Source organism: Larus michahellis, chromosome 3 (genome assembly GCF_964199755.1).
Source record: "Larus michahellis chromosome 3, bLarMic1.1, whole genome shotgun sequence".
Taxonomy (NCBI): Eukaryota; Metazoa; Chordata; class Aves; order Charadriiformes; family Laridae; genus Larus; species Larus michahellis.
Window position 1 is genome coordinate 42,976,094 of NC_133898.1, and position 26,898 is coordinate 43,002,991.

At 39.6% G+C, this 26,898-nt stretch overlaps 2 protein-coding genes across 3 annotated transcripts in view; one reads left to right on the forward strand and one right to left on the reverse strand.

Moving 5' to 3' along the window:
* The first annotated feature begins 97 nt into the window (after positions 1–97).
* Positions 98–7,227, forward strand: NDUFAF7 (NADH:ubiquinone oxidoreductase complex assembly factor 7). 2 transcript variants are annotated; one of them, XM_074579922.1, is made up of 10 exons: positions 98–210; positions 311–477; positions 645–725; positions 1,494–1,604; positions 2,635–2,845; positions 3,341–3,399; positions 4,130–4,243; positions 5,019–5,162; positions 5,449–5,622; positions 6,009–6,315. In XM_074579922.1, exons 1-10 carry the CDS (start codon positions 129–131, stop codon positions 6,219–6,221), a joined length of 1,356 nt encoding a protein of 451 aa, XP_074436023.1. In that variant the 5' UTR covers positions 98–128; the 3' UTR covers positions 6,222–6,315. The 2 variants fall into 2 exon arrangements, with proteins under 2 accessions (XP_074436023.1, XP_074436024.1); XM_074579923.1 differs by lacking the exon at positions 5,449–5,622 and having other exon boundaries at positions 6,009–7,227.
* Positions 7,228–7,383: 156 nt separating this feature from the next.
* The window catches only part of PRKD3 (protein kinase D3), a 47,230-nt gene continuing 27,715 nt past the window's right edge, over positions 7,384–26,898 (reverse strand). Inside the window, exons 10-19 of the mRNA XM_074579921.1 lie at positions 24,251–24,328; positions 22,381–22,657; positions 19,106–19,158; positions 18,667–18,739; positions 15,183–15,289; positions 14,438–14,599; positions 13,873–13,971; positions 12,084–12,351; positions 11,099–11,184; positions 7,384–10,216 (exon numbers count right to left, since the gene is read on the reverse strand). Coding sequence (XP_074436022.1) covers positions 10,043–10,216; positions 11,099–11,184; positions 12,084–12,351; positions 13,873–13,971; positions 14,438–14,599; positions 15,183–15,289; positions 18,667–18,739; positions 19,106–19,158; positions 22,381–22,657; positions 24,251–24,328 — 1,377 coding nt within the window. The 3' untranslated portion in view covers positions 7,384–10,042. The remainder of the gene's footprint in view (positions 10,217–11,098; positions 11,185–12,083; positions 12,352–13,872; positions 13,972–14,437; positions 14,600–15,182; positions 15,290–18,666; positions 18,740–19,105; positions 19,159–22,380; positions 22,658–24,250; positions 24,329–26,898) is intronic.

A 26,898-nucleotide genomic window follows, 5' to 3' on the forward strand; every position in this document is an offset into this window, starting at 1 on the left:
TTTCTCTTGTCCTCAGCGGCGTTCAGGTGGCCGTTCTTACTCGGGCGGCGGGAGGTAGCGCGGCCACCAAGCGGCCAGGACCCGCGTGAGAGGAGGAGGGGCGGGGCACGGACGCCGGCGCCGCTGCCATGGTCCCGCTGCCCGCGCGCCGCGCGCTCCTCGCGGCCGCCCTGGGCCCCGCCGGCCGCGGCCGCCTCCCCCGTCACCATGGTAACCGCCGCCTTCACACACCCACCCACCCCTACACACACACCCCCTCCCACCGCGGGCGGCCCCGCTGACCCCGGCCCCATCTCTCCTCTCCCCACAGCTCCGGCGGCGGCGGCGCGACCCTTCTCGGGCGCGGGGGGCCAGGAGGAGGCCGAGGGTGCCAGCCGGGCCACCGCCATGCTGCGGCACCTGCTGCTCAAGCTGCGGGCCACCGGGCCGGTGACGGTGGCCGAGTATATGCGGGAGGCGCTCACCAACCCCGGCCAGGTGCGGGCGGGGCGGGGCCGGGCCGGGGGTTCCGGGCCGTGGCGGGCGGTGGGTCGGGGGTGTTGTGCCCGAGCGCCCGGGGCCCGCGGTGCCGCAGCCGGGCGGAGAGCAGCCCCGCCGCGCCGCTGAGCGGGCCCCGGCTCCTCTCTCCCGTCTCGCCCCCGCAGGGTTACTACACGCGGCGCGGCGGCATCGGCGAAAGCGGGGATTTCGTCACCTCACCTGAAATAAGTCAGGTGTTCGGCGAGGTAACGCATAGTTCCGTATGTCTTCAGTAACGGGGGGGTCGGCTGTGACTTCCGAGCTGGTGTTCGGGTGTGTCACCAATGGCAAAGTACTTGTATAGCAATGATGAGCAGTAGACACGAAGCCTCAAGTTATTTCCCAAAGGAAAAATTGGTTTTGGAGGATGAAGAGGTGTTGGGTTTTTTTTCTGGAAGACTGGGGAGTCCTTAGTCCTTCCATGTGTTATAGTCTGTGCTTACTAAGCACTGTCTGTGCTTAGTAACACTTATTTTCGTATAGAACTTGTTTATCAATTTAAAAAAAAAAAAGTTATGGTAGTTTCCCAGTATGAAAACTCTACTCCAAAATAATTTTCAGACTTTGCTCTGGTTCACTGTGGCTCGTGTATCATTTCCAGTGGTGAAGACCGGCTGAAGGCTGTTCTCATGACACTTCGGTAAATGCATTGTCGTGAAGAACAGCTGTTCGGAGGCAGTCGGGTGGTGACCTGTGTTTGAGTCTTAAGTAAAAGTTCTTGCGCCAGCCAGAAAAGAGTCCCGTCCATTTACTGACGGAGAGCTGCTTCTGCTGGGCTGACAACAAACAATTGTGATCTTAATCGATAAAGAGGGCAAAGTTACGAATCAGAATGATTTTTTTTTTTTAACTTTAAAATCCTGAGAGAGAATATTGCGTACCTTAATTATTATCAGGCAAAAGGCAGGTATCACTTCTCACAAGTTTTCAAATTACTACCATAACTCTTTCTTTGTATTGTTTCTCACTGTCAGTTAATAGGAATATGGTATATTAGTGAATGGATAGCCATGGGCAAACCTAAAGCGTTCCAGCTGGTGGAACTGGGCCCAGGGAGGGGCACTCTTACCGATGATATATTACGGGTAGGTGAAAACTAATATTAATATTCTCTATTTCTGGCTTTATTCTGTGGCTACACCCAAATCTGAAGGAATGAAGTTTTGCTGTCTGGGTTTAGCCTTCCCTAGTAACCAAATAATTTCAGGCAGGAGATTTCGCAGCTTAGAGTCTAATTAGAACATATGCAAGTTTCTGCTTTTCATGGAAGAGACCAGGTCTCTCAGTTGAAAGCAGAACACAGCCTGGTGTGTGCACACTGTGCAGACACGCATGTAATCTTTCAAACACCACTTGATAGAAGGGGAGGGTGGGAATATTCCATTACAAATTATTTCTGTATAGGAAAGCATTATCCAAACTAAAACCTATTTAGGAGGGTGCTGCTGTGTGTAACTGGGAGGGAGGCCTCGGTGCAAGCAATAGGAGGAATGGGAGGAGGACAATAACACAGGAGTGAAGTAGTGTCGATTCCTTTGGGGATTTCAGAGGCTTATTTCTTTTGAGTTAGCCCTTTCTGTTCTATCATGCTTGCGTGGCTGTCTGTTATTTAAAATATACTGATTCAAAAACAACTAGCTAATGGGATTTAGTACCTCAGAAGAACTTTTATTCTACTTACATATGTTAATGAAAAAGAACTCTAATAACCATAGTGAAATGTAGGATATCGAGCAGGTTTTGTTTATGGTGTCTGGGAAAACTGAACCATTTTTCTCCTAATGCTAAACCCACTGCAAGTATCAGAGGAGCTACTCGCTTTCAGACTGTTACTATTCTAAATTAGCATTTCATGTTGCTGTCCTTACAACTATATTATGCGTGCTGTACTTTGCTAACTTTATCTGAAGTGTAGCAGCTTTTATTAAAATTTATCAAGAAATTCCCATTTCCTTCTGGAGGAGCAAAATGCAGTCTTTCGCTGAGACTTAGTTTCTTAAACGAAAGCCAACTAATCTTATCTTGAATATAAGTAATGAGAGTAACGGTTAGTTCTTAAACCTTTAATGTATACAGCTTGTGACTGTGCCTAATAGAATTCATCTGCCTTTATAGGTCTTCAAGCAGCTTGCGTCTTTACTAAGTAAATGTGATGTCTCTATTCATCTGGTAGAGGTGAGTCCCAAACTCAGTGAGATCCAAGCGCTGATGCTGACAGGGGGGAAGGTGCAGTCAAACCCTGAGGACAAGTCTGCTTACATGAAAGGCGTTAGCAAGACTGGAATTCCCATTTCCTGGTACAGAGACATTCAAGATGTGCCGCCAGGTAAGGAGCTTGAATGTCTTGTTACAGGGATGGCATCCTTCCTCCATTTGCAGCTTTTGATAACGGAGGACATCTCTGCTAGCTTTCATAACGCATAGAAAAGTTGTTAATATACATATTTGTCGTTACCTCTTATGAGTCTGAGGCAGGACCCTGACTCATTTTTGTAACTGCTGCCTATTCTCACTACCTTCATTTTGGGATAGCTACCTAATTTCATATATTTTGACTCTTTTCTTTTCATGGGAAACCATTTACTGGCTTTCTCTGAATATCCTTTCATGAGATAGCCATCTAAAATTCATGGACTGGAAGCTAGAGCTAGCTGTAGAAATGCTGTCTTTGATGTATGTAAGCTGGAAGTAATGATAATTATTTCACAGCCACATTAACTAGCTTAATTAATTAAAATTCATAAAAACATTTTAATTTTCAACTGGCAGCTGCTACAAAAGCATTAAATTATTAATGCTTTTTTTTTTTACCTTCCCGCAGGTTACAGCTTTTACCTAGCACATGAGTTTTTTGATGCCCTGCCAATACATAAGTTTCAGGTATAGCAAGAAGATTATTGTAATTGCGACCGTCTCCTTAAATATCTTTTCTCTTTCAGGATGAATAGAATTAGGGTGCCAAATTAGACACATGCATTGTCTATGGTGATAAAATATTTCTAACTGAACTTGGACACATAAGGCTTAATTTAACTGATAACTGTAAGATTAGTAATTATTCTTGAATGGAAAAACTTGTAGAAAGCTAAATATTTCTTTTTGCTTAGATAAGTCTCAAGTTTGTTTCTTATGTTACACTAATAGATTTTTAATTTCAACATTATTTTACGTACCACTACTAACAAAGACGGTGCTCTGAAGGGCTTTCGTTTGAGTGGTAACGAGAATAGCAAAATAAAAGCTAGTCAGGATTCAGAAGAAACTTTCAATTTGATAATTTATGAAAATCACTGGTAGAATAAGTTTATTTTATTTTGATAGGTTAAACGTTGCACTGCCAATAGAAGAGGCAGCATTTTTCTCAACAGCATCGTTCATTCCTTTCAAGTATAATTAAACTTGGATTTGTTTGCTCTGCAGACTGGCCTCTGCCACAGACTTTTTTGAAGGCAGTTATTGGAATTAAATAGGAGTGAATAGTTGTTGTTAATAGCATATAATGTTCTTAAAACTTCTGTGAAAATGCTTGATGCATCAGTTCAATTCAACATGCAAGATACTGTGTCTACCCGCTACAGCGTAAAATGAATACTCTGGGTTCACTCAACAGAAAACAGAGAAAGGCTGGCGTGAAGTGTTGGTTGATATAGATCCAGATGTTCCTGACCAGCTGCGGTTTGTCCTGTCACCATCCAGTACCCCTGCGACAGAAAACTTTGTTCAGGTACTTTACTGACTCTTTCAAGTACACTTACTGCTTCTCTGTTACTTCGACAGCAGGAGGGCTCTCAGTTTATAAATGAGTAAATACAGCATACCATTTCCATTCTGCAAAACTTTGTTTGCTGTGAAAATATAGCACAAAAATAAACACGTACATCAAACCTTGTAAAATCAGAGCTTAAACAGACAAAATGCTTGGGAGCACAAACTGAGGCAGCAAGTGAGAGCTCTGCATTGCATGTGTCACATCACCATCTTGACAGTGGCCCTGCCTAAGCCAGGCTCTCGCCCTGCGGTCTGTGTACTCAGTGCAGCTGGGTACTTCTGCGCTATACTGACCTTTCAAGGGAAAGTGGCCAAGACTTTTGTTTTCTTAAAGTTTGCTGGAATCTTAAAGCTATGAAATGAAGTAGCTGAGATTAAACACAATTACAAAGTTTCACAAGAAAGGCTGTTTTAAGGGTGTGCACAGCTGAAGAGCTATTCTCATTCTTTCAGTACCACAATAATGCAGTTTCACCTGATGCAAGTATTCTTAATTGTTACAAAAAAGTTCATTTCAGTTGACTACAGGTTATAGATCCAGTGCTCAGAAAACACAGGTTGAAAATGATGGGTAGCAAAAAACTAGCTCAAGCTCCAGGTAGCCAGGCATACACCCCTGGACCTCTGCGCCCCAGTGAAGCGACAACAATCCCTAGACATCAAGTGTGAAGAACTCTTGCCCTGTACTTGTTTGCTAATACAGGTGTTTTGATCTTTGAACTCTGGGCTAGCCTGAAGAAACACGGGATCATGTGGAAGTGTGTCCTGAGGCTGGTGTCATCATTCAGAGGCTTGCCTGTCGCATAGAAAAGGATGGTGGGGCTGCACTGGTTGCTGATTATGGTCATGATGGAACCAAAACTGACACTTTCCGGGTAAGTCATTTACCCTGAAATAATAAGCCAAAATACTGTTATCTTTTATTTTTTGCTTGGATCATTAAGTTATTGTAAGAGAAAGGTCTCAGGTGGACACAACTGCAGCATAATGCAGTTTTTGCTACCATAAAACTGAGTAACTGAGTTCTTATTTAATCAGTATCCATAAGGGTTCCTGTCACACAGAAAGGATTTATTTCAAATTTTTCAAGTATAATTTGCTATTCTCACCACTCACACACACAATTTAGTCTTTTCTAGCTTCAGCAATTTAATATTTCAGGGTTTCCGTAATCACAAACTTCATGATGTACTGAAAGCTCCAGGAACAGCAGACCTGACAGCAGACGTTGATTTCGGCTATCTTCGAAAGATGGCACAGGGAAGAACAGCCACATTAGGCCCCATAAAACAGCGGGAGTTTTTAAAAAACATGGGCATTGACCTCCGATTGCAGGTATGATAGTACTTACAGGTACATAAATGTGCCTAATCCATCAGCAATACTCTTAAGCAGCAAGAGAGCTTTTATAAAAATCTGATTTTTAAAAGAAAGCTGTTCAAAGCAACATATAGGTGTGAGATCAACACGTTGCTTCTCCTAGACATAAGTTACTCTGGATCCCTCACAGTAAACTGATCGTATTACATTTAGGAGTATTTAATGCAAAACTTTGCTACATACATCAGTATATGAGCTCCACCAGGGATCTCACCAGTTCTGCTGAACATTGTGGCAGTTACCTTAGTGTAAGTGAAGAGGATGCAACAAGAGATTGCAGGTATGAGGGAATGTATAGGGAAGCAGGAAGGGCTATAACTTACTACGGGTTTTGTTTTTAGGTGCTCTTGCAGAATTCACGTGACACAGCAACACATGAGCAGTTACTTCACAGCTATGATATGCTGATGAACCCCAAGAAGATGGGGGACCGTTTTAACTTTTTTGCCCTGCTGCCTCACCACAGACTTGCAGATCCTGACAAGAAACATAAGCCAGAATCAAAGTCTCCCTTACCGCCTGTTGCTGGATTTGGTGAACTCTTACTGAAGTAATTTCAAATACCGTAGCAAGATGTTTAATAGTAGTAGTTTTCAATAGCAACTTATTAAAAAAGAAAATCAAAGTAAAAACAAGAGTCCTGCGTTTTATGGTTGCACGTGCTGAATGTTTTGCGATAATGTAATCCGCATATAATTACAGATGCGGTAAGGTAAGAAAGCACATGAAATTTCACATGAAAGCACATGAAATTTCACATTACTTCTCCAGGCAATTTTCTCCCACTGATCTACACTTCAAAGCATAGCCACAGTTTGGTAGGCAGTGCTCGTTCAGTGTAAGCCTACTGCAACATGCCAAACCTACTGAGTGACCTACTCAAAGCAGTATGTGTAGAAATTAAACACTGCACATACAGAAACCAGCTTACACAGAGCAGAGAACGAATGATGTTTCGGGGGTCTTACAACGGAGCCGAGTGAAGTATTTACTAGCGGAATCAAGTTAAAACATGTCAGTAACAAACAGCTATGCTAAGGAGACTTTGAATGTACTCAGCTTTGGTACTTGCTTAAAACACAAGATGCTTTGATATTTTTAAGATATTTTTATCAAGAGAATGGTGACAGGAACCATGCCAAAAGAGTTATTAGCTCCAGAGCACCTGCTAACAGAATTACCACAGCAGGGCATATCTAATCCCAAATCCACAACCAGGGAAACACAAAGAAACATTCACTTCTCAGAACACATCATAGGAGAGATAATTCATGTAAATAAAAAGAACAAGTCTGATAGGGAAATAAATTTTATTTTCAAGCTTATCAGAGGATATTTACAAACAATGGGATGTATAAAAATATAAAAGTACTTGACAGTGTCCTTTTGAGGCTATAAATTTTACATGAGCTTTTTTCTAGCATCATCATAGCACTATTTCTTGAATGAACGCAACTTAATTCATCTAGGGGTAAGGATATTAAACACTGTAACCTACTGCTGTCAAAGTTTGCAGTAAAGGTAGAAAAAAAGGGAATAAAAAAACTCAGCTATTTTTACTACTCTGAAGAAAGTTTACTTCTAATGTATGTCCGATTTTTTGGTTCCTTGACTATTAGCTGCTGCTTGTGGCTTCTATTGTCTGGCCCCATAAGTCTGCGTATATGGTCAGGCAATGCCTAAAGGCCAACAGCATTATTTTATTTTAATATTTTTAATACAACTTGAAGAATAAATAGCTCATATAGTATTTTGGAGCAAAGCAGACTTCATGGGGAGAGACATCAGCCAGGCCTTCTACTTCATTGTTGTCCCCTCCTTCCTCTATTCCTGTTGTGCTTTTTCAAGTGACCGAGCTGGCTTTCTTCCTCCCTTAAAACAAAACAAACAGAAAAACCCACAGGAAAACCTGAAGTGAGAGCTCAAGTATAAAATCTGAAGTTTAAAACCAGACCGTGTCTACATTATTACAGTTAGGATGGAAGATAGCAATGGCTTCACTTAAATTTGGTCACTTGAGCAGTGGAAGTTAAAAAAAGCACTGCTTCCCTTGCCAAGCCTGGGCAAACCAGGCTACCAACTTCACAGGTGATTGCCCTGGTTCCACAGATGAAAAACAGTGCCTCGCTGAAGAATCAGTTCTGAAACCCTGCCTTAGCAGGATGGCAAGGTTAAGGGACAAACTCTGTCCCTTTGGAATTCCTTAGCACTGCCTTGACAGCATAGAAGGGGGAGGATGACCCCCAGTGTAGGAGGGGCAGGGACAGCCATCAGGCGTGTCCCCCGCACAAACCTGAGAACATTCATGTGCAAGGAGAAAGGACGTGGTGGTGGGAAGGGCTGAAACGCTCTGCCCGCTGCGGGCTGTAGGAAACCGCCATACAGATTGCACCGACGTTTTATACAAAGTTTGGTATATCCTAACAGGGAAGCCAGAGCTCAGCCTTTACCAACTTAGACACCTACAAAATGCAGTGGCGGTTAGATTAAGGGCAAGAGGAAAAGAAAAGGTGGGTTAAAGACCCAAACCTACCTGCGGGTACATACTTCTGCAACTGCCACTGACTCAGCTGCCGGGTCACTGTCATTGCAAGCAGCTGCCAGCCCTGAAATAACCGTTTAAAATTCTATGTATATCTAACAACTTAGAAAAAGTCTGCTCACCTGCTTCCTTACCTGAATAGCAACAGTAGAAAAAAATACTTATCTACACACACAAAAAAAGTTATCTTTGTAGGAAAGAGAGGAAATACCCCAAAGCCTCTCACTGACTTTGCAGTTCAAGCCCGTATCAGTATTTTAAAAAGTATTTCAAGCCAAGCTCCAGTTAAGCATCTTGGCACATCAGGGATATGTACAGCCATTCCGGACCTTCCAGCAGCACAATGCTGTTATCCCACGCAAAAGGGAAGATTTCACCTTTTCTGTTTTCTAAAATAGAACAAAAAAAACCAAACCTCTTCCATTTGCATTTAGCATTCAGGGCCTCAAACTTCTTTGAAATACCGTGAACTTTAACTGTCACGCTGTCCTCCGAGGGAATAATTTCCGAAGAATACTGCTGCTTCCTCTCTATTGTGCCACAAGTCCAGTACGCGGTTGGGAATCCATCAACTGAGGCATCTGCATAAAAACCTGAATTAGGAGTTGGTTTTGGCCCCTTCGTTCAGCTCAAACAGCAACGCTGAGCACAGTGAAGAGGACGGGGCCAGGGGGCTGCAGGTCAAGGTCAGAAGGCAAAGCCCTTTCTCCTCCAATCCAGCTGCCCTGGCAGAAGCAACAGGTGATTTGAAATCCACTGTTACTCCTAGCTTTTGAGCAGAGTTAAGATACAAGCTAACAGGCTACAAACTACTCATGATGTAAGCCCAGGGAACCTTAAAAAAAAATTAGAAAAATATTAGAAAAATTTAAAAATCTAATTACTCAAAACAACAGAAGAAAGCTGCATGTATTTTTCCCTATTCTTCCACATCCTTCTGCTAGAAGCTGTTTTTCCGGAGTGAAAGGATATGCTACATCAAGTCTCATGTGCTCTCTGTGCATTACTTGTGTAGTTTTAAAGGCAAAACGCCTTTGGTGTGTATCAATGACATGTGCCAGCCTTGCACAGCAACACACTGTTGTGGCTTATTGCTCGGTTTTAACAGATGAAATAAAGGACTAGCATAGCTTTGATTGTCATCTCTTTACATTGTCAGCCAGCATTTCAAGAGGAATGTAAGAAGTTGCGGGGTTTTCTTTTTTTTTTGGAGTATCTGGAAGAAGTTCAATTAGGGCAAAGACACATATATTTAATTGTCTTAACAGCAGCAAATTATTCCTTCATCTATGAAGCTGTATTCGACCTAAACCACCACGTTTTGCTATTAGCCAAGGTATTCTGCACTGATTTCTTTTTGCAGTCTCTTTTCACCATGCACAGTTCAGGAAACGGGAGATGTATCTAAGTAACAGAAAACCAGAAAACAGTCCTCTATGGCCTAGTAAATAGGGATTAGAAAACCATTACAAAATTCTTATTGTGTAGGCTATTAAAAAAAAAAAAAACAACAACAAAACCAAACCTTGAAAAACACACAAACCATTCAATCTGTACACATTACACCTCAGTAATGGCTTTGTAGCCACACAGCTCGGTGAAATGTTACCCAACAGGGCTTTATCCCACTGTCCAGTAACAACTCGTAGTTTAAGTCAGAGATGGAGAAAAGCTTGTCAGACGACAGTCTATTCCACTGTCAATGCAGATCCTCTGGGGCTTTGCACGCTGAACTATGTGTTCAGCATTCAGAAAGAGCAACAACTGTTCCAAAAACTGATCTTCAGTTTCTGTCTGGAGTGTCCTTCGCTGCAATTTAGCATAGTGAATAAATCAAGGGTCTTCTTCCATGTCATCTGGGTTAGGAGCCATAATAAAATGCTGGGGGTACTCAAGGTTGTGTTCGTAAGCGTGTTCTTTCCAGCGGGCATCATCACTCTCGTGGGTAATGTAACGCTCTCCAATGCGCGTTTCAAATTCTCTGAGGTCAAGCCAAGTCTGATAATCCTAAGGAGTAAGAGAGATTTAAGGAAGCAATTTAAGAAACAGCAACACTACATTCCCACAGATGAATTATGTAGTTTGTCTCCACCTTTCGTATAAATAGCCACAAGATATAATCAACAAGATCTGCTAAAAACAAACACACAAAAAAAAACCCCAAAAAACACAAAACAAACACCTCCCCAAAATACTCCAGAGTGTCCACAAAAAATATTCAAAGATAAACAGGATAGTATCTAAGGATGTAATACTGTAAATCGTGAAATCTTTTTGTAACAAGACAGCTATGTTAGCTTTATTACAAAATTAATTGTATATATACACATACATGAAATTCCAATATTGTTTGTACTCAAAATTAATTGGATTTTCCCCTTGACATCTTTTAAGTTATTTGTGTGCATGGATATGTGCATACAGTAGTGAAACCATTGTGAAAAGAACCCATGTCGAAGTGGAAGTGGAAAACAAGTGGAAAAACTCCATCCCAAACAACTACAAGTTACAGCACACACCAGCTCGTGCGTCCGCTTCAGCACTGAACAAACGATGTTTGTCTCTGTACTGATTTCCATGGGGCTCCATGCCCTCGGCACGCATTCGGCAGTGGTGCCAGAAGAGTAAAACTCTACGTTGGTGTCAGACAGAAAGTAAGGGGCAGGAGACACAATACGACAAAGTTTTCCTTGAGGAAAGAAGCCATTAACAGATGGGCAGAATCCTGCAGCACATAAAATGTAAAGCTAAACCCAGAAATACTCAAGCCTCCATGAATGCTTGTTAACAAACTTTGATAGTAGCAATTTTAATAAGCCTCTGCAGGATTTAATCCAAAAAATCATTATAAACCACTACAAACGTAGTGAAAAACGCAGATGGGTTTACCTGTAACCACGGGTGACTAAGGGATTTGTCAACACTGAAACGTTTTCTCATCTTCACTTGAAGCAAATTGTTTATTAAATCAATGGCTGACAAAGAAGAACAGAACAAAAATTATATTGTTTAAATACTAAATCACCTCTATCATCATTTACATGCTACAGTGAAAGTGAGTTGTGTGTGCGTGTGTCCGTCTGTGTCCGTCCAACTGAACTCTTTTAAACTTAATGAAGCTCTTGAATTTTATATTTAGCTTTGCTTATGTTAAATGATGCTACAGAATAGGCAGGGCGTAAGCTACCCCCCGGCTTTGATGGGAACACTAAAAGCTTTACTATATTACTTGTTAATCTTTTTCCCCTACTGATTTTCAGAAAGGCCTAAATAACTTGAGCATAATCCTGTGTTCCAAAATTATGTAGGTACTTTCACTATTGTATACTTTTGTATGTGTCCTTCCACATCTACCTGTGTGTTAATCATATATACATTACTAATAGCAAAGCTGGCACAGGAGAGCTCTAGAGACCAACCTCAAACTTCTAGGTTGTTCAGAACTGACATTTAGATCCAGGTTTTGTTTCACTTGCTAATGTACAAAACCAAACTCCCAGATTCAACTTTGAACCATTTCTGCAATTATAGTTTAGATGAAGTATGTTTTGAGGTCAACGTACAGCAAGTACACATGATTTAATTTTTCATTGGGAATTTTGGGAAGTTTCAGGTTATTTATCCCACTCCTCATGCATGCAATCAGTTTTTCTTGCTAAATCTATTGGCTCCTCCTGCCCTGAAAACATTGTATTTGAGAATTTATCTTTCACAAATATATGCCCGCTCATATTTATCCATTTTGGCATAGTCTTAATAAACTCAAACTATCAATAATTCTCACCCTCCTATCTGAATGGACTTTGAGACTTAAGCATTTGAATGCATCATCTACATATAAAGACATTCTAATAGAGAAAACTGATTTCTTTACCTTCACTAGAAATTTCCTTCCAAGGATTTGGTGGGTACATAAACGCTGCATTTTGAATCTGATCGTTTATATCCTCATCTTCATTAAATGGGAATGTACCACTAAGGCTCACATAGACAATGACTCCCACCGACCACATGTCTAGAGAGCGGTTGTAACCTTTACTCCTCAGGACTTCAGGGGCAAGGTAAGCAGGTGTCCCCACCACAGAACGCCTGAAAGATTTTTCGCCAATGATACGTGCAAAGCCAAAATCACACAGCTTCACCTGCAAAAGAAATACATTTTAAACCGAGATCTCTCTTCTTGATCTCCAAAGCATGCTACCGCCCAAGACCAGGGTGGTACTTGATACCATTTCTGCCATCATTTTAAACATTGTATGTACTAAACCAGAGACAAAACATGACGTAAGCCAGTCAGTTGAAGTTTTAGGATGCTGGTTTTGCAGATTGCAGATGGAGCCTGCTCCAGACTGAGACACGAGCTGGCCTTGCATGGGCTGAGGTCTGAGGCAGTCTGTGTAGTACATGGCCACAATGTGCAAGTAAGGACAAAAAACTTGATTCCAAACTCAGCTCATTTTCAGAGGCAAATCCACATCCTCACAAGGCACAGAACCAAAATTTTTTAAAAAAAAAGAAAAACCACACATATGAATCCCAGCCAGATCACGTTCCTCTTAATCACATCCCTGGAGCTGGAGGCTTCAGCTACACAGAAATCAAACAATGAGCTTTAACTAGAACTCAGCCCCAGCCACCTCCAAACAGAACAGTCTGGTAATCGCCCAGGTAAAAAGCATCAACAGCTGGTACCAGCATTGATGCTCAAATCTTCATGGTTCTTTAACTTCAACACAGCAGGCACTTGTACAGAAAACAGGATCCAGATCAAGCCCCACACCAATGCCAAGTTAATAATCCCTCCTCAGGGTATAAGAAAGAGCAACGCACTGAAGGCATACAAGCGACTCTCCAAAAGTACACTCCACTTTGCATTAACATCGCAGGACTGGAAGCAATTCCCTGATGCTGCCGAGCAGCTTTTGATTTCTGTATATCCTCCACAAAATCCATACTACCCAAGGTATCTAACGTAATAGTTGACAGTACATAAATACTAATATCACTGGACAGCATTTCTCTTACAGAAATCAGCTATTTAGTTTATATGACAATGTAACATCACACATACTGATGATGAAGATCCCCAAGCAAGACCAGTGACAAATGAGCCAGTCCCTTTTCACAACAGCTTCTATGCAAGACAGACAAAAGCAAGGAGGAGAAGATGCACAACAGGGAAGAAGCTGTTTCCCCAGGGTCAAACAGCATTGGAACAGAAATAAGGACTAATCTTGAGGTTTCTAGTCCTGTACCTTTTCCACTAGACTATTCTCACTAATCCAGGATACCAATTTCCATGCACTCTTCACAAGCATAAAAAAAAGATGCAGTTTACACAGCCTTTTACTAAGTGCCAGCAGTAGCTGTGCTTCTCAGGCTCTTTGGAAGACAGAATGCTGGTGCACAGCATTGTCGTGAGACGGAATCCACGTCTGAGGGGAAAGAAACTGAGACAGACTCTTGAGCATAATGCCAGGCTAAGAGTTGGAAAGGGGAAAAAAAAAAGACAACTATAATACAGGTAGTTCAAGTAATTCTAGACGAAGTCAGTTGAACAGTCCCACAAGAAGCCACCTTTTAAGCTGCAATGCCTGTATTTCTTGAAAAAAAACAAAAAACAATGAAAAGTGATGAAAGAAGTATTTTTAATCTTCACTCACTTGAGGGAATGGCTCTGCTGATGCTAGTAGTACATTTTCTGGTTTTAAATCACAGTGCACGATATTCTTGAAGTGTAAATTCCTCAAAGCAACAAGTATCTACAAAAAGAAAAGAATATTTTCAGAACTTTTCAAGTGGACCAAAAGCGTCAAAACTCACATACACTAAGCAATACAGTAATTTGTATCAACACAGTCTTAAAAAAAAATTAACCGGTATATACTGTGCAAGTACTATTTTTTTCCCAGCCTATCAAGACTTGGAACTAACGGTTTTGATTTTCCCACCACCACCACTCCTCCCTCTATTTTGAAAGCTAACCGTTTCAACATGCATCTTTATACATCCACAATGTTATGTCTTGGAAAAGAAAGGCAAAAAATTTAACATAATTAGCATTCAAAATTCTTTCCATGTTTATTCAACTTTCATTAGGTGTGCAGCCTTCTGTGCTGCCTCTTTCAAATAACAATACAGAAAATTACTTCTCCAAACTCCATTCTCAGATAATGACAAAAGACAAATCTAGCCTTTCCTCTACAAGTAGAGAGGCTGAATGCCAACCTGAGTGACCATGAACTTAGTTATTCGTTCGGGAAGTCGACTTTTCTCACTGGAAAGAATCATCTCTAGCATATCCCCATGCAGCTTTTCCATCACCACAAAGACCCGTTCTGGGGTTTCAAACATACATTCCAGGTTCACGATCCCAGGGTGGTGCAAATTCTAAAATAAAGTAATATATCTACATCACTAAAATAAAACAGTAGGAAATATCCTGAATAACACAGAAATGTTGTGCCTCAAATCAAAAAGTAGTTAAGTGGAGAGTTAGAGATGAAAAAACAAGATGTTTGACGGAAGAAACTAGCTTGAAACATAAATGTCAACCCATGAAATATGCTGATTATCACTACTGAGAATAATTTGTTTTAACACAAGTTATCCATAATGATTAATTTTACAGTTGATACGCTCAGTAGCTTGAGTACAAAACATGGAAGAATAACACTCATAGATTGAGGAGCCAGTAGTGGAAGGCAGCCAAAATAATCCAGAGTTTCCTGCTACCCAGGGGGAGACAACACAGAGCTAAAGTACGTGTCTTCAGTGGATTCCCTAGCAGGGGTAGATACCACTCCCAAGTTATCAAATCGACTAAATACTCACAAACTCCCCCTCTTCTAAGATTCCGTCTTACAAAAAGATTTAGAAATCGCATACGCAGATTCAGAGCACTTACACACACTACAAAATCTTATTAATGACTTGAGACAAACTCCAATGTGATCCAAAAATATTTTTGTACCTGGAGAATGGCTACTTCATTACGAAGCTGACTCTCCTGTTTAGTTGGAAACCTCATCTTGTCAATGACTTTGATAGCCACATCTCTTCCAGTCTTCCTATGTTTTCCTAAACAAAAAGTCAATGTCAGCCATCAAGAGGCAGAAGCAATTCAGAGCTATAAAACATTACAGCTGAAACTCTTTTTTGGGGAAACAAGTATGTTTTGTACAAGTGTACAATATTACTATATCTATATTTAAAATTGCAACTGGTACATGAGTAACAAGAAGCAATTAGCCTCGACAGGAGGGTAGCAGATAAATTTAAACTGGTTACTACTCTGCTGTCAGGTATGCACATTGACATTAGATGTACTGGGTGAAGTTTTTGTCTGTGCAAGGGACTTGCACGTTAGCATGTAATACCTACTCCCACAGAATATTGCCTCTCCTATAAAAAAAAAAAACAACAAAACTACTCAAGCCAAATACAAAGAAAGACCTACAAGTCTTCTCCAGTGGTTTCATACTTTTATGGGCTCCACGTGCACAGGAAATTATATCTAATACTTTAAGGGAGCATAGGAGTAATTATGTACCATGAAGAACAATACATTAACACCCAGGGGCTGTCCGTTGTCTTCGAAAAAGCTCTAAAAGGTTGTGGGGCAAGAAGAAAAACGTGCTGAGCAACCTGGTCTAGTGGGAGCTGTCCCTGCCCATGGCAGGGGGGTTGGAACTAGGTGAACTTTACAGTCCCTTCTAACCCAAACCATTCTGTGATAGCACCAAACATTATTCCTTGCTGCAACCGGCATCAGCTACAAGAGAAGCATTCTCTCAATACACAGAGAAGATGTTTCAGGGGCCAAGTGAGTGTCTGTAAATGCTTACCCAGCTTCTCCACAACTGCTAAACTGACTTCTATCACACGCACATCACAGAGGTTAATGGGATCACACACTGCAAGGCCTTGATAATCTAAGACATTTAATACTAAACTAATATAGAACAATAAGTCCGCACCAAAGGAAAAAAAAAAAGTCAGTATCTGCTTAATGAAGGATTTGGAAGCCACTTTAGGAAAAGGGATGACACGCACAGGTAGAGTGCAAGAGGCACAGGGGACTCTACTGGAACTGCTCCGGGGAGCCCAGCTATGCCTTCACTAACCACCCACCTGCTGCTCTGCACTCGGGACTGGTGGCCAGGGCTTAGGCTGGGCACAGGAATTGCAACTAACACACCTGCCTTAAACGTCGTCGTGAGTAAAGGGTCAAACCCAGGCTTATCTCCACCAGACAAAGTAAGGCAGTTAATGGAGATACCACTCAAGGTCCAAAAGGGTTTTAAAAGTTACCAAACAGAACTAACACTTGAAGAGCAAAAAATACATTTTAAAAAGATTACATTAGTCCTAAGGAAAAGATACGCTGTATAATGGACTGTCAAAGACAACAGCATAAAGCCAGAATTGTTGAAAGAAAGATCTGGGGAATTTTGTCATTTTGTAGCAAATCAGCAATTTTTAGGCAAAACATTAGAAATCACAGCACACAGCTATGATTTAAATAAGATCATAGATTCAGGGAAAGTGACTCTGGCTCCACCAGACATCAAATTACATTGAAACGTAGCAGAAATACCATTAACTATGAACTAGGTGCAAAACCCAGAAGACAAATGCTAGGTTGCAAGAGAACATGAAGCAAAACGACCAAACGAACAAAACACCACAGAAGCTAGACTAGAGCTAAAAACTGAACACAAAGAAAGACTAACAGAAAAGCAGCTTGAAAATTCCTTTTCCCCGAGTAAAACACAACCAACCAGGTCTCAGGGCAAGTTTTACATCAGTAAGAAACTATCAAGAATTTTTTTTTTTTTTCTGTCTCCATTTTTCAGACCCTTCAAAACTAACCATAATAGGCAGAGGTAAACTGTTCTCACCGAAAGAAACAGGAGTTGGATACCAATATCCTGTAACTTCTTGATGTAAAATTAACATTTGTAAATGTCTGTCCAGAATCAAGGACATAAAAAAAACACCACGACAACAAAAAAAACCCAAAACAATGTAAGCAACTTAATTTTACCTTTATTTGTTTAAATAAATGGGTTTGTTACCATTATTTCAGTAAGCCTACACAGGCGGAAGAAGCCAATATTAGAAGTTACCAGACTGACTCTCCAGCAACAATTAAGCAGTGTGCAGAGACAGGAAAAGAATACTCTTTTATATTATCTTTTCTTCCTCTTTCAGCTTGTGATTTTATCTAAAGAAACTGAGTATGCATATCCTATATGTTTTAAGGCATCTTTAAGTGAAAAGATTTAATGTAATAAAAGCCTTTCATAAGCATTTATACGCATTGAATCATGAAAAATACCAAGCAGATTTACCTAAAAGGCAATTTAAGAGACTATATATAGAAATTAAATCAAAACATTCAACTACTGTCTGCATTTGTGCACATTCCATTCACAAGAGAGGGAGCATACTTTGATTCACACTATGCTTTAAGAAATACAAGGGGAAAAAAAACAGACATCTTGAGAGAGTGATGTAAAACCAGACCATCACACGGTTCAGAAGTAATAGAGAAAAATATCTAACTACACAATTGGCACACAGAAAAATCATAGCCACAATACTTCCTGACTAGAAAGACAACATGACAACAGCAGAAAGGTTACCACTTTTAAATCATTAGTTATCACTTTTTCTTTCTTTCCAGATTTATGTTGTGTGGTTTTCTCAACACTTGAGATATAACACATGGGATTAAAAAAAAAAAAGAAAAAAAGAAACAGTTCGTATGATGCATTTCTAGTATTTCCTTTCTGTGATTACATACTATTAACAAGTTATACGTTGCAAAGAAGTTTTTAAAGACTAAAAGGGATAAAACTACATTTGAAACCTACAACTGAAACTTCTGAGCAAAGAATTCCTCCCCCTGCTTTATCCCGCTGACAAAAGTTTGTAGCAAAACTGTTTGCATAAAATATGTCAATAATATGGTTGCATAAACACTGTCAAGGCACAAACTAAAGTATGTATTTTTCTAATTGCTTTTGGCCTCGTCTCTCAGGCATTATTAAAAACAGGTATAACTGACAACCTCCTTAAATACATGATTTCTAATACTGTAAAATATAGATGACGGTGTTAGAATTTGCAATTAAAAAACCCCACATCATTAACCAAGACCAAATTCAGACTAGAGATTTCTTTGTATTTAACTGCAGTCAAAACACAATGCATTTTCTAAACCAATTTTGATGCCACTGCAAAACTCTAAGTGCAAAAAATGAATTATAAGAAACACTGTATATAAAACTGCAGAGAGAAACAGTAGAGCAATCCAAACAAAATTTTTAACACGATAAACTTCATCTAGACATTCTAGATACAGCTAAGTACATATGAAATGGCTAGTTATATCAAGCAGACAGACATTCTACTTTAATAAATGCAGAATAGAATCTAATGTAATTTACCTCCATATACAATGCCAAACTGACCAGAACCCAGCACTTCATCAGCAAATATCTGGTACACAGAGCTGATATCCTAATGCAAGAAAAAAAAGAAATCACAAACATCAGGAGTAATCAAAATGTTCATAAGCATATTCGTACTGGTTGAACTGTATTTACATTTTACATTAATCAAACTGTGTAAAGCGTGTTGTCACCACCCTGAATGGAATGCAGAAACAACAAACTTCCCAAAGAGGATCCAGAAAGCAGGGACATACATTCATACAAGCTGACACCTGTGCCCTGTAAGTAGATTACTTCCTGATTATAACACAGAATCTTTTAGCTACAATACCCTAGCGTTCGTTTCTCATCCAGACACTGTTACTACCAATCACTTTGTAATACCCAGGTAAACAAACACCATTATGTTATATATACAATAAATGTGACTCACCACGTTCTCCTGGACCTGGCAATTTGAAACGGAGATACTTAGAGATAACTCTTCTGCAATAAAGAAGATATAACTGAGTAAGTAAATAGGATGGGCAGGCTTTTTCTAGTAAAAAGGGGGGAAAAAAAAAAAACAAACACACACAAAACCAAAAACCCCGTCACTGACTTATAACCCAGTCATGGTGAAATGATTTTTATTGATGTTCTGCAGAAACATCATACCCTGGAACTCAAATTTCACAATTGATTTAGATAAACAACCCTGGGAGTTTTGCTGGTATTATTTATCTATTTTTGTCATATCACTAATTACAAAAATAGAAGAACAGTACGAGCGTGTACACAATAGAAATCTGGAGAACGAAAAGCAACAGTGATGTGGCAGTTGTATCGGAGTTCATTAAACTTCTAAGAATTCTGATAGTAATATAGAGAAATACAGGGAAGAGGATTGGGTAGACGCCTTATAGTCCAATGAATGTGGTTACTAATTTTCTGTGGCATCAAGATATACAAAATAAATACATAAGAAAAGGGAACATCAAGCAAAGCAAATACCAGAAGACCTGATAATTAAAAAAGCAATAAAACCCAAAATATAAACAATCTTTGTTTCATGGATAAACTACAGAAGCATATAAATCTTTGGAATATAAGAGTACATCTAGGAAGTATAATCTGCAAGTAAAAGCACCAGATAAAGATATAAAATTTTCAGCCTGCAGCAGATGTTGATGTGAAGTTTTCATTACAGGAATAACATTATGATGCACGGACAAGAGGAGGTACAGCGAGGAAGGCAGAAAATACCCTTTTCCTTTGACTTCCAAGACAGAGGTAAAGAACATCAGAAATGGACACCTATCATTTGTTATGTTAACTTCCAAAAAAAAAAAAATGCAGAACAAATTCATATACAAGGTGGACTGAAGATACACCATAGATTTACTAGCACTTGGAAAAGAGGCTTTACCAACCTAAGAAGAGCCTTGGGCTTTAAAAACACTATTTTAGAGAACAAAGAAAATGTCTGTATCTGATTTTTGCCACCTGTGCTTTCTCTCAAAGAAGGAATTTATAGACTTAAGATAGCAACAAATACTAGTTCTCAAAGACACTCTGAACATTGCACTGAACTGGAATTACAGCCTTGCATAAGCCAATTGATTATTGACTCGAGTCAGGTCTGTATTGGAGTAACAGTACAGAACACAAGGGAAAAGAAGAAAGGCGGTAGACAAAAGATTTACTAAGGTCAACATAAACTGCAGCAAGGTTAAAACAAGGTAATTAGAAAGTGAAGATACAGTTCTTGAAACTGTTTAAAGAGAACACGCTGAACCCTTCCCTGCAGATGGCTACAGAACACAAAATATCTGGTAGGTAGAGTTTGTGTTACTCCTTCCAAATAAATCCATTTTTCTAGTGTTTGAAATGCATAAGGGCTGAAAAATTGTCACTTCTGAAGAAATCAGTAATGCCAGGATTCAATACGTAATCTATACCAGGTAGCAGCTTACTAACCTTCTCTTTCTCGTTTCAGCTCAGAAACATCCCACAAAGAAACATCCCACCCCAACCACCCCTAGGTACAAGCTCAGAAAGGACTCCTTCCCACAGCTCAGACTGGAAGAACATCCTTTCTAGCTACTTTCTGACTAGAACGGGGTATAAATTGGCTAGACAAAATATCTTATGGTCATTTTGACACTACAAATTCCTGCTGCTGCAAATATTTCAGGCACTATCAATGTATCCCTCCTCTTCTGTTTTTTTTTTTTCTGGTTTTGGGTTTTTTTGGTTTGTGTTTTTTTTTCTCATTTAAAATAGTGTATTTGAGGCCTTGGGGGTTTATTTTTTTAACTAAAAGACTAATTTTCTTAAAGGCTCTTGGGATACATTTCATGGCTCACAGTGTGCAGGAAGGATAGAGATGAACAGGCATTTTGTGGGCTCTTCGGAGTTTAAAAAACAGCCTGATGAGTTGTCTAAGAATATGGGAACACCATTCCACAACTCACAGTAGTTTCTTATACTCTTAAAATCCTAAGCATGCTAAAATACTTGCTCTCTGTATCTACCCCTGCGTCTCTATTCCCTACCACTGTCAAGTTTCAATATAAAAACGTTACCATTTACATCTGCAAAAACATTGATTTTGGAAAGAGCAACTGTCTTTGCAAGCCTCTCAGCAACAGTAAGCCTTAAGTTCTAGAAAAGAAAGAGGGCTTTCATATGTATATATTGGAACTAAGTGGCATTTTACGTATGTATAAGGCCAGTTATGAGGTACCACCTTACAGGTGTGTTTCTTCACTGTAACTAAACACAGATACCAGTACTGGCATTTCATATTCAGATCATGGTTGTATTTTCAGAAAGTGCCTTTACCTCAGACTAGCATTTATATGTTCTTAACTGTTGCTGATGCAGAATAACCAGACATCAGAGACAAGAAACTTATCTCAGAATCTCCTGCAAAAGAAAATGTCGCTAAAAGATTAAGGAGTAGCTCGAAGATGAAAGAAAACTGAAGAATGAAAGCATAAACCCCAGTACAGAATGTGAATGAATGTCGTTGCAAAGAACAAGGAGATGTCTGAAGAGAAAGAACACAATACGTAGTTTGGTGGAGCCTTTATAATGAATATGACCATATGCCAGAGAAAGAAAGGGAGTTCAGGTGCACAAAAGGAAAAACAGGGTACTTTTTATTACTAACCACAGTTCAGCAAAAGTTCTTTCCATCACTGGCAGTATTTACATTGCATCACTACCTCCTTTTCTTCTCCTTAACTACTGACATCTCACAGTTTTTAAAAAAAATATAAGCGATCACATCAAAAAGCATGCAAGTTTAGTTTTTTCAGATTATATCTGAAATAGATATATAGAGAGATAGATACAGATATATCTGAATAGTATATATATATATTTAATTTTTTAAAGTATATTAGAAATATCTAAACTATGGTCCCTTTTTATATCCAGCAACTACGTGTGAGTTCTTAATGCTCCTACAATAAAGCTCTGCAATATGCATTCATACAGTAAATCTGATTCTAAACTACTACTTCCTGTTTCAATAGATTAAAGGATTTGCCCACCCTCCACAAACCTGAGTGTCACTTTTTAGACATTTGTGGAAAGTTACAGACCCAATTCAGCAGAGAACAGACAGACAGACTCACTCTAAATAGCCCTTTTCTGAAAGGAACCTCTACCATTAACAGCTTCAGAATACGAATAATAGTGCCTTGTCTCCCTGCTTACTGTGATCTTTTCCTTGTCCTGCAGCAGTGCAAATGCTAGCTTGAGGAGTGACTGGCATCAAAGCCTGACGAATGGCTTTCTCCCAGCCCTGAGCTACGTCAAGTCCAACTCCGGTGGCAGCAAGAACAGGACTGTGATGACTGCTGCCATTGTTTTCGCCAACAAAGTACACCATCGTGTCAGTGATGATCTCAAAACAGTATGGGTTGCTGCCCTGCACCACGTTTGAAAAATCTCGAGGCTGAGTCACCTGGAGAATTTCTGAAAGTGGAATCTCCTGAAGAAAAATATTAAAGATTAAAAAATGAAAATGCACATAATATTTTAATATACTGATATTCAAAACTTAAAAGTGTTTGCAAAGAAATCAAAGCAAGTACATCAAAATAACAAAACCAACATATCAAGCTTCGTAACTAATGTCAAACCGTGCATGACCATTGCCCACCCGTGGTTTTCTGAATTCCTCTATACAAGCCTAGAGAGACTTCCAGCCCCACCACAACTCCCTCTAATACAACTGCTGTTCTCTACTCAGACAAACTGCATTTACATTAAGTATGACAGATGTCCCCACCGCATACAAACGATGCACAACTCTAGAATGGCCATTTCCCCCTGTAGTTTACACAGCTTAGCTAGAGAAGAACATGACAGGGGGAAAAAAGTGAAACAAGACAACATTAAGAAAAGGATGTGGGTTTTGGTAAAGATTCTCTTTCATATAGCTATTAACAACTTCTACTGACTCTTCTACCTTGCCAGTTTAAGATCATGGTGCAGGCAGTACTAGCGAACAGATCTGAAGGGAGAAATGGTTGCAAGTTCACACTAGCTGGAGGAGGACATTCCACACACATGGGAAGGTGCACATCACTGGCAAGAGTAGTGAACAAGCAGGTGAACACCAGGCTGGCATTAGGGGTTAAGAGACAGTAGCTGATTAAGATGAAGAGCAAATAAACGTAAAGGCAACAACCGTGAATGACCTTACAGCAAAGACAAATAACCTGAGATTTAAGCAGTTTAAAAAGGGGGGCCAAAGGGGCAAGTCAAAGGACTAAAAGCAGTGACATAACGGAGCAACAAGCAAGGAACATATTTTACCAGCTGTGTTTTGAACGCACAGGGCAATACAAGTATCAGGGAGGTCTGAGAAGAAGAGACTGCATTGGTCAAGAGAGGGATGAAAAGGATCTGGGCAAGTTTAGCTGGGTGTACAGAGAAAAGGCTTGATCTTAGAGATGTTATAAAGGAGGAAGCTGCAAGATTTGGACCCCCACCTAAATGCGTAAGACAAGAAAGGGAAAAATCCTGTTTATACGTTAGAACACATTTTCTGAATATTCCACCATTGAACACATTACTATATTAATAAAATACTAAGCTTAGCAATAAGTTTAATTTCTGTAACACCATGCTGCACAGTAAATTTTCTTCTAAATCTTGCTTGCAACTTTCAGTCATACAAGTTGGGAATAATCTAATTTTGGGACCCTCAAAATAAAATACATATGCATGCAAACTTTCAGTCACTACTTTTAGAATTCAAAAATCCTAGCCTTCATTAGACTAGTGGACAAACAAATTCTCTGGTAATTGTGAAGAAAGCTTAATATGCTAGGCAATTCAGGTGAACAGTACGTGTAAAATGCAAGGAGAGACATACTCAAGGGGATTAGAACAGGCGCTGCAAGCAACTTCTCAGAGTTAGTCTTGGTCCTTCTCACATACAAGCTTTGGCCAACAATTAAGCTGTCACAGTTTTAAGTAAAAAGATGAGGAAATGGAGATAATAGTTATACTGCTCACAAGTAGATTTCAGATCTATAAAGCATTAAGTAAATAATTATTACTCGTCATACATTACCTTGTAATATTTCGTTCCAGATTCATTTTGAAATAGCGTGAGGCATTTGCTGTCCAGTCTCCAATAATGCCTTTTTCTCTACAAAACGCACAGTACAATAACGTAAGGAATAAACACTTGCATGGCTTTTGTTATCCGATTATTTAAATGAGAAAGGCTTTAAATGGCTAAAATAATAAACCAATGTTAATCTACAGTCACATCTTAGACTAGATACATGAAAATAAACACATCGGGAATAAAGATTTTATTTTTTTTTTTAAACTCAAGAAGAGGGTCATAAAATTGTTTCCACAAATAAGAAAAAATATCACTTACCTTACAGTTATAGCAGTGACAACAGCAGTTATCTCATACAGAAAAAACACTTACCTACACAGGTACATGTGCTCACAAAACATGAATTATTTTAATTTAGTAATAACTGTGGGAGTCATGCTTTCTCCCTCTGTGCCCTCACACCAACATCACAAGGATTCAAGGACTGAGCAAGCCTAACAAGCCCTTAATTCTTTTGTTAATATAGAATTCTAGAAGGTCAAAAGCACACAGTAGCAAGACAGATTATGAGATTCAAGTGGACAAAATATCTTGGCAGTGGGGGATGGGGTGTATATGAAATAAAAATCAAGACAGACTAAATAGCCATTTTCTGGAAGTCTGCACCAATGAGAAATACTGTCTCCACCAAGAAGTAACACAAGTAACCTGTTGCACAAAACTGTCTTGTAATTTTAAGAAAAGGATCATTCCTCAAAACAAAGAGGCTTTTAGAAAGCTAGCATGACTGTATGAATCTAACTTACTTTGCTTGCACCATGCTCACATAGTTAGAAATCCAGTTTCACGGGACAAAAATCCAAGACTCTTAACTCTGGCCTAGGATGACACTAGTTTGAAACTTAATACAGCGGACCTTAAAACGCTTCAGTCATGGGGAAGCTAAGACTACCTGTAGGACTTAGACAAAGAAAGCTAGGACATAAATTAAGTAAATGGAATTCCCAGCCAGCACTGAATATAAACTGCGTGAAAGCATAAGGGTGAACCTGTCCTTTGGACATATATGTTCTTTACTAAATCATGGAAGGCTTTGGAGGAGGGTAATTAAGAAACAGGTTGGTAACTCACTCAGGGATTCAATACCTGCCCATACCATATTCTGAAAAAGAATGGGCTCGGAGTGAGGAAAAGAATACAAGTGATTATACAGAAACTTCTCATTATAAAGGGTGAAATATCTCGTTATCCAGAGTCAGCAAGTATAAAGATGTTTCTGTTAAAATTAACCTCTTTGGAACTGATAGAAAGCCGGAGTTCCTTCAGGAATAGGAAATAGTCTGACAATGCTGGAGAGCAAAGCAGTCAGGGGAAATAGCTGATGGTCTCCTCCCATTAGGAAGCTCTATAAGATCTTGCTTGGCTGAAGGTATCTTGCTTTGGGGCGTAATACTCCACTTCATTTGAACGTCCTTTTCCAGTAGATGTCATCTAGGTAGCAGACAGACTGACAGATGAAAAAAAGAATCAAACTAAGCTAAGGTGTACAATCTGATCACTGTTCTATAAGGAGGTCCAAAGAAGTCCATGGAAAAAAGTACTGGCTGTACTGAAAGACTAAATCAGAGCCAGATACCGGATTTGCCCCTAACACTGCTAGAACTATTCATCTTTGTCTACTACCTGGCCTTAGTTCTTCCATAGCCAGCTGATGATAATTGTCTGTTAAGTAGCCTCAGCTGGAATCTCATTTGAAATATGCTAGACACTTATTTTGATTTGTGATAAATACATCTAGATATTAGAAAACTGTACTTTAAAGAAGTGTTTCGTAAGGCAGTTTTTGACAGGCCACTTGCAGTGGTCTGTTTAGTTGACAATCACAAAAAGTAAAAATACTACAGTATCCTGAGCTAACTAGTATCACTCCTCAGCTTGATTTCAACAGAACTTAAATAACTTTGCTTCTCTAAATTCCTGAAGTCCTCTTCAATTAAGACTCCTGTGTAGAGACAAAGAATGCAAAAGTATTTATGCTGACTTTCATGAAAAGCCTGAATGTGACACACTGTGCTTCATGAGAACTGCAAACTTAATTTCATCCTTTTCATTCATCTACCAAAAGACAAGAGGATTCACTCCATCCCATCGGACAACTCCAGGGAACCAGTTATTCTTCCTGATCTCCCTCCTCAATACACAAAACCAAGGAGCTTGCCTAAGAAGGTTCAATTAAGAGATCGTTATTGGTAGCACTGAAAACAAACAATGTAGTCTTTTTGGAGGATGCTTCCATACACAAGGACATACAGTCAAGCCAGAACTCTTTGTTCCACTCACATCAAGAGGAATAGTGAGTTTGGGGGAAGATGGTGATCAATAATGCTTACTTTTAGATAGAGTGAATTGCTAGAGGAATGAAGGGTTCCCATATCTACACAAAAACACTTACAAACACCTAGACCATTAGAATAATGAATTAGAAATAACCATTTTAGTAGTCGTCATTTTTATGTCTTTTCACGTAGTTGGAAAAAAAAAAAACCAACACTGATACAAACATTTAGTCAACTGCTAAACAGAAAGAAGACATAAGCAAGTTATTCCCAATTATTATCTGAGGAAAGGTGAAATCTTAAACCTGCAAT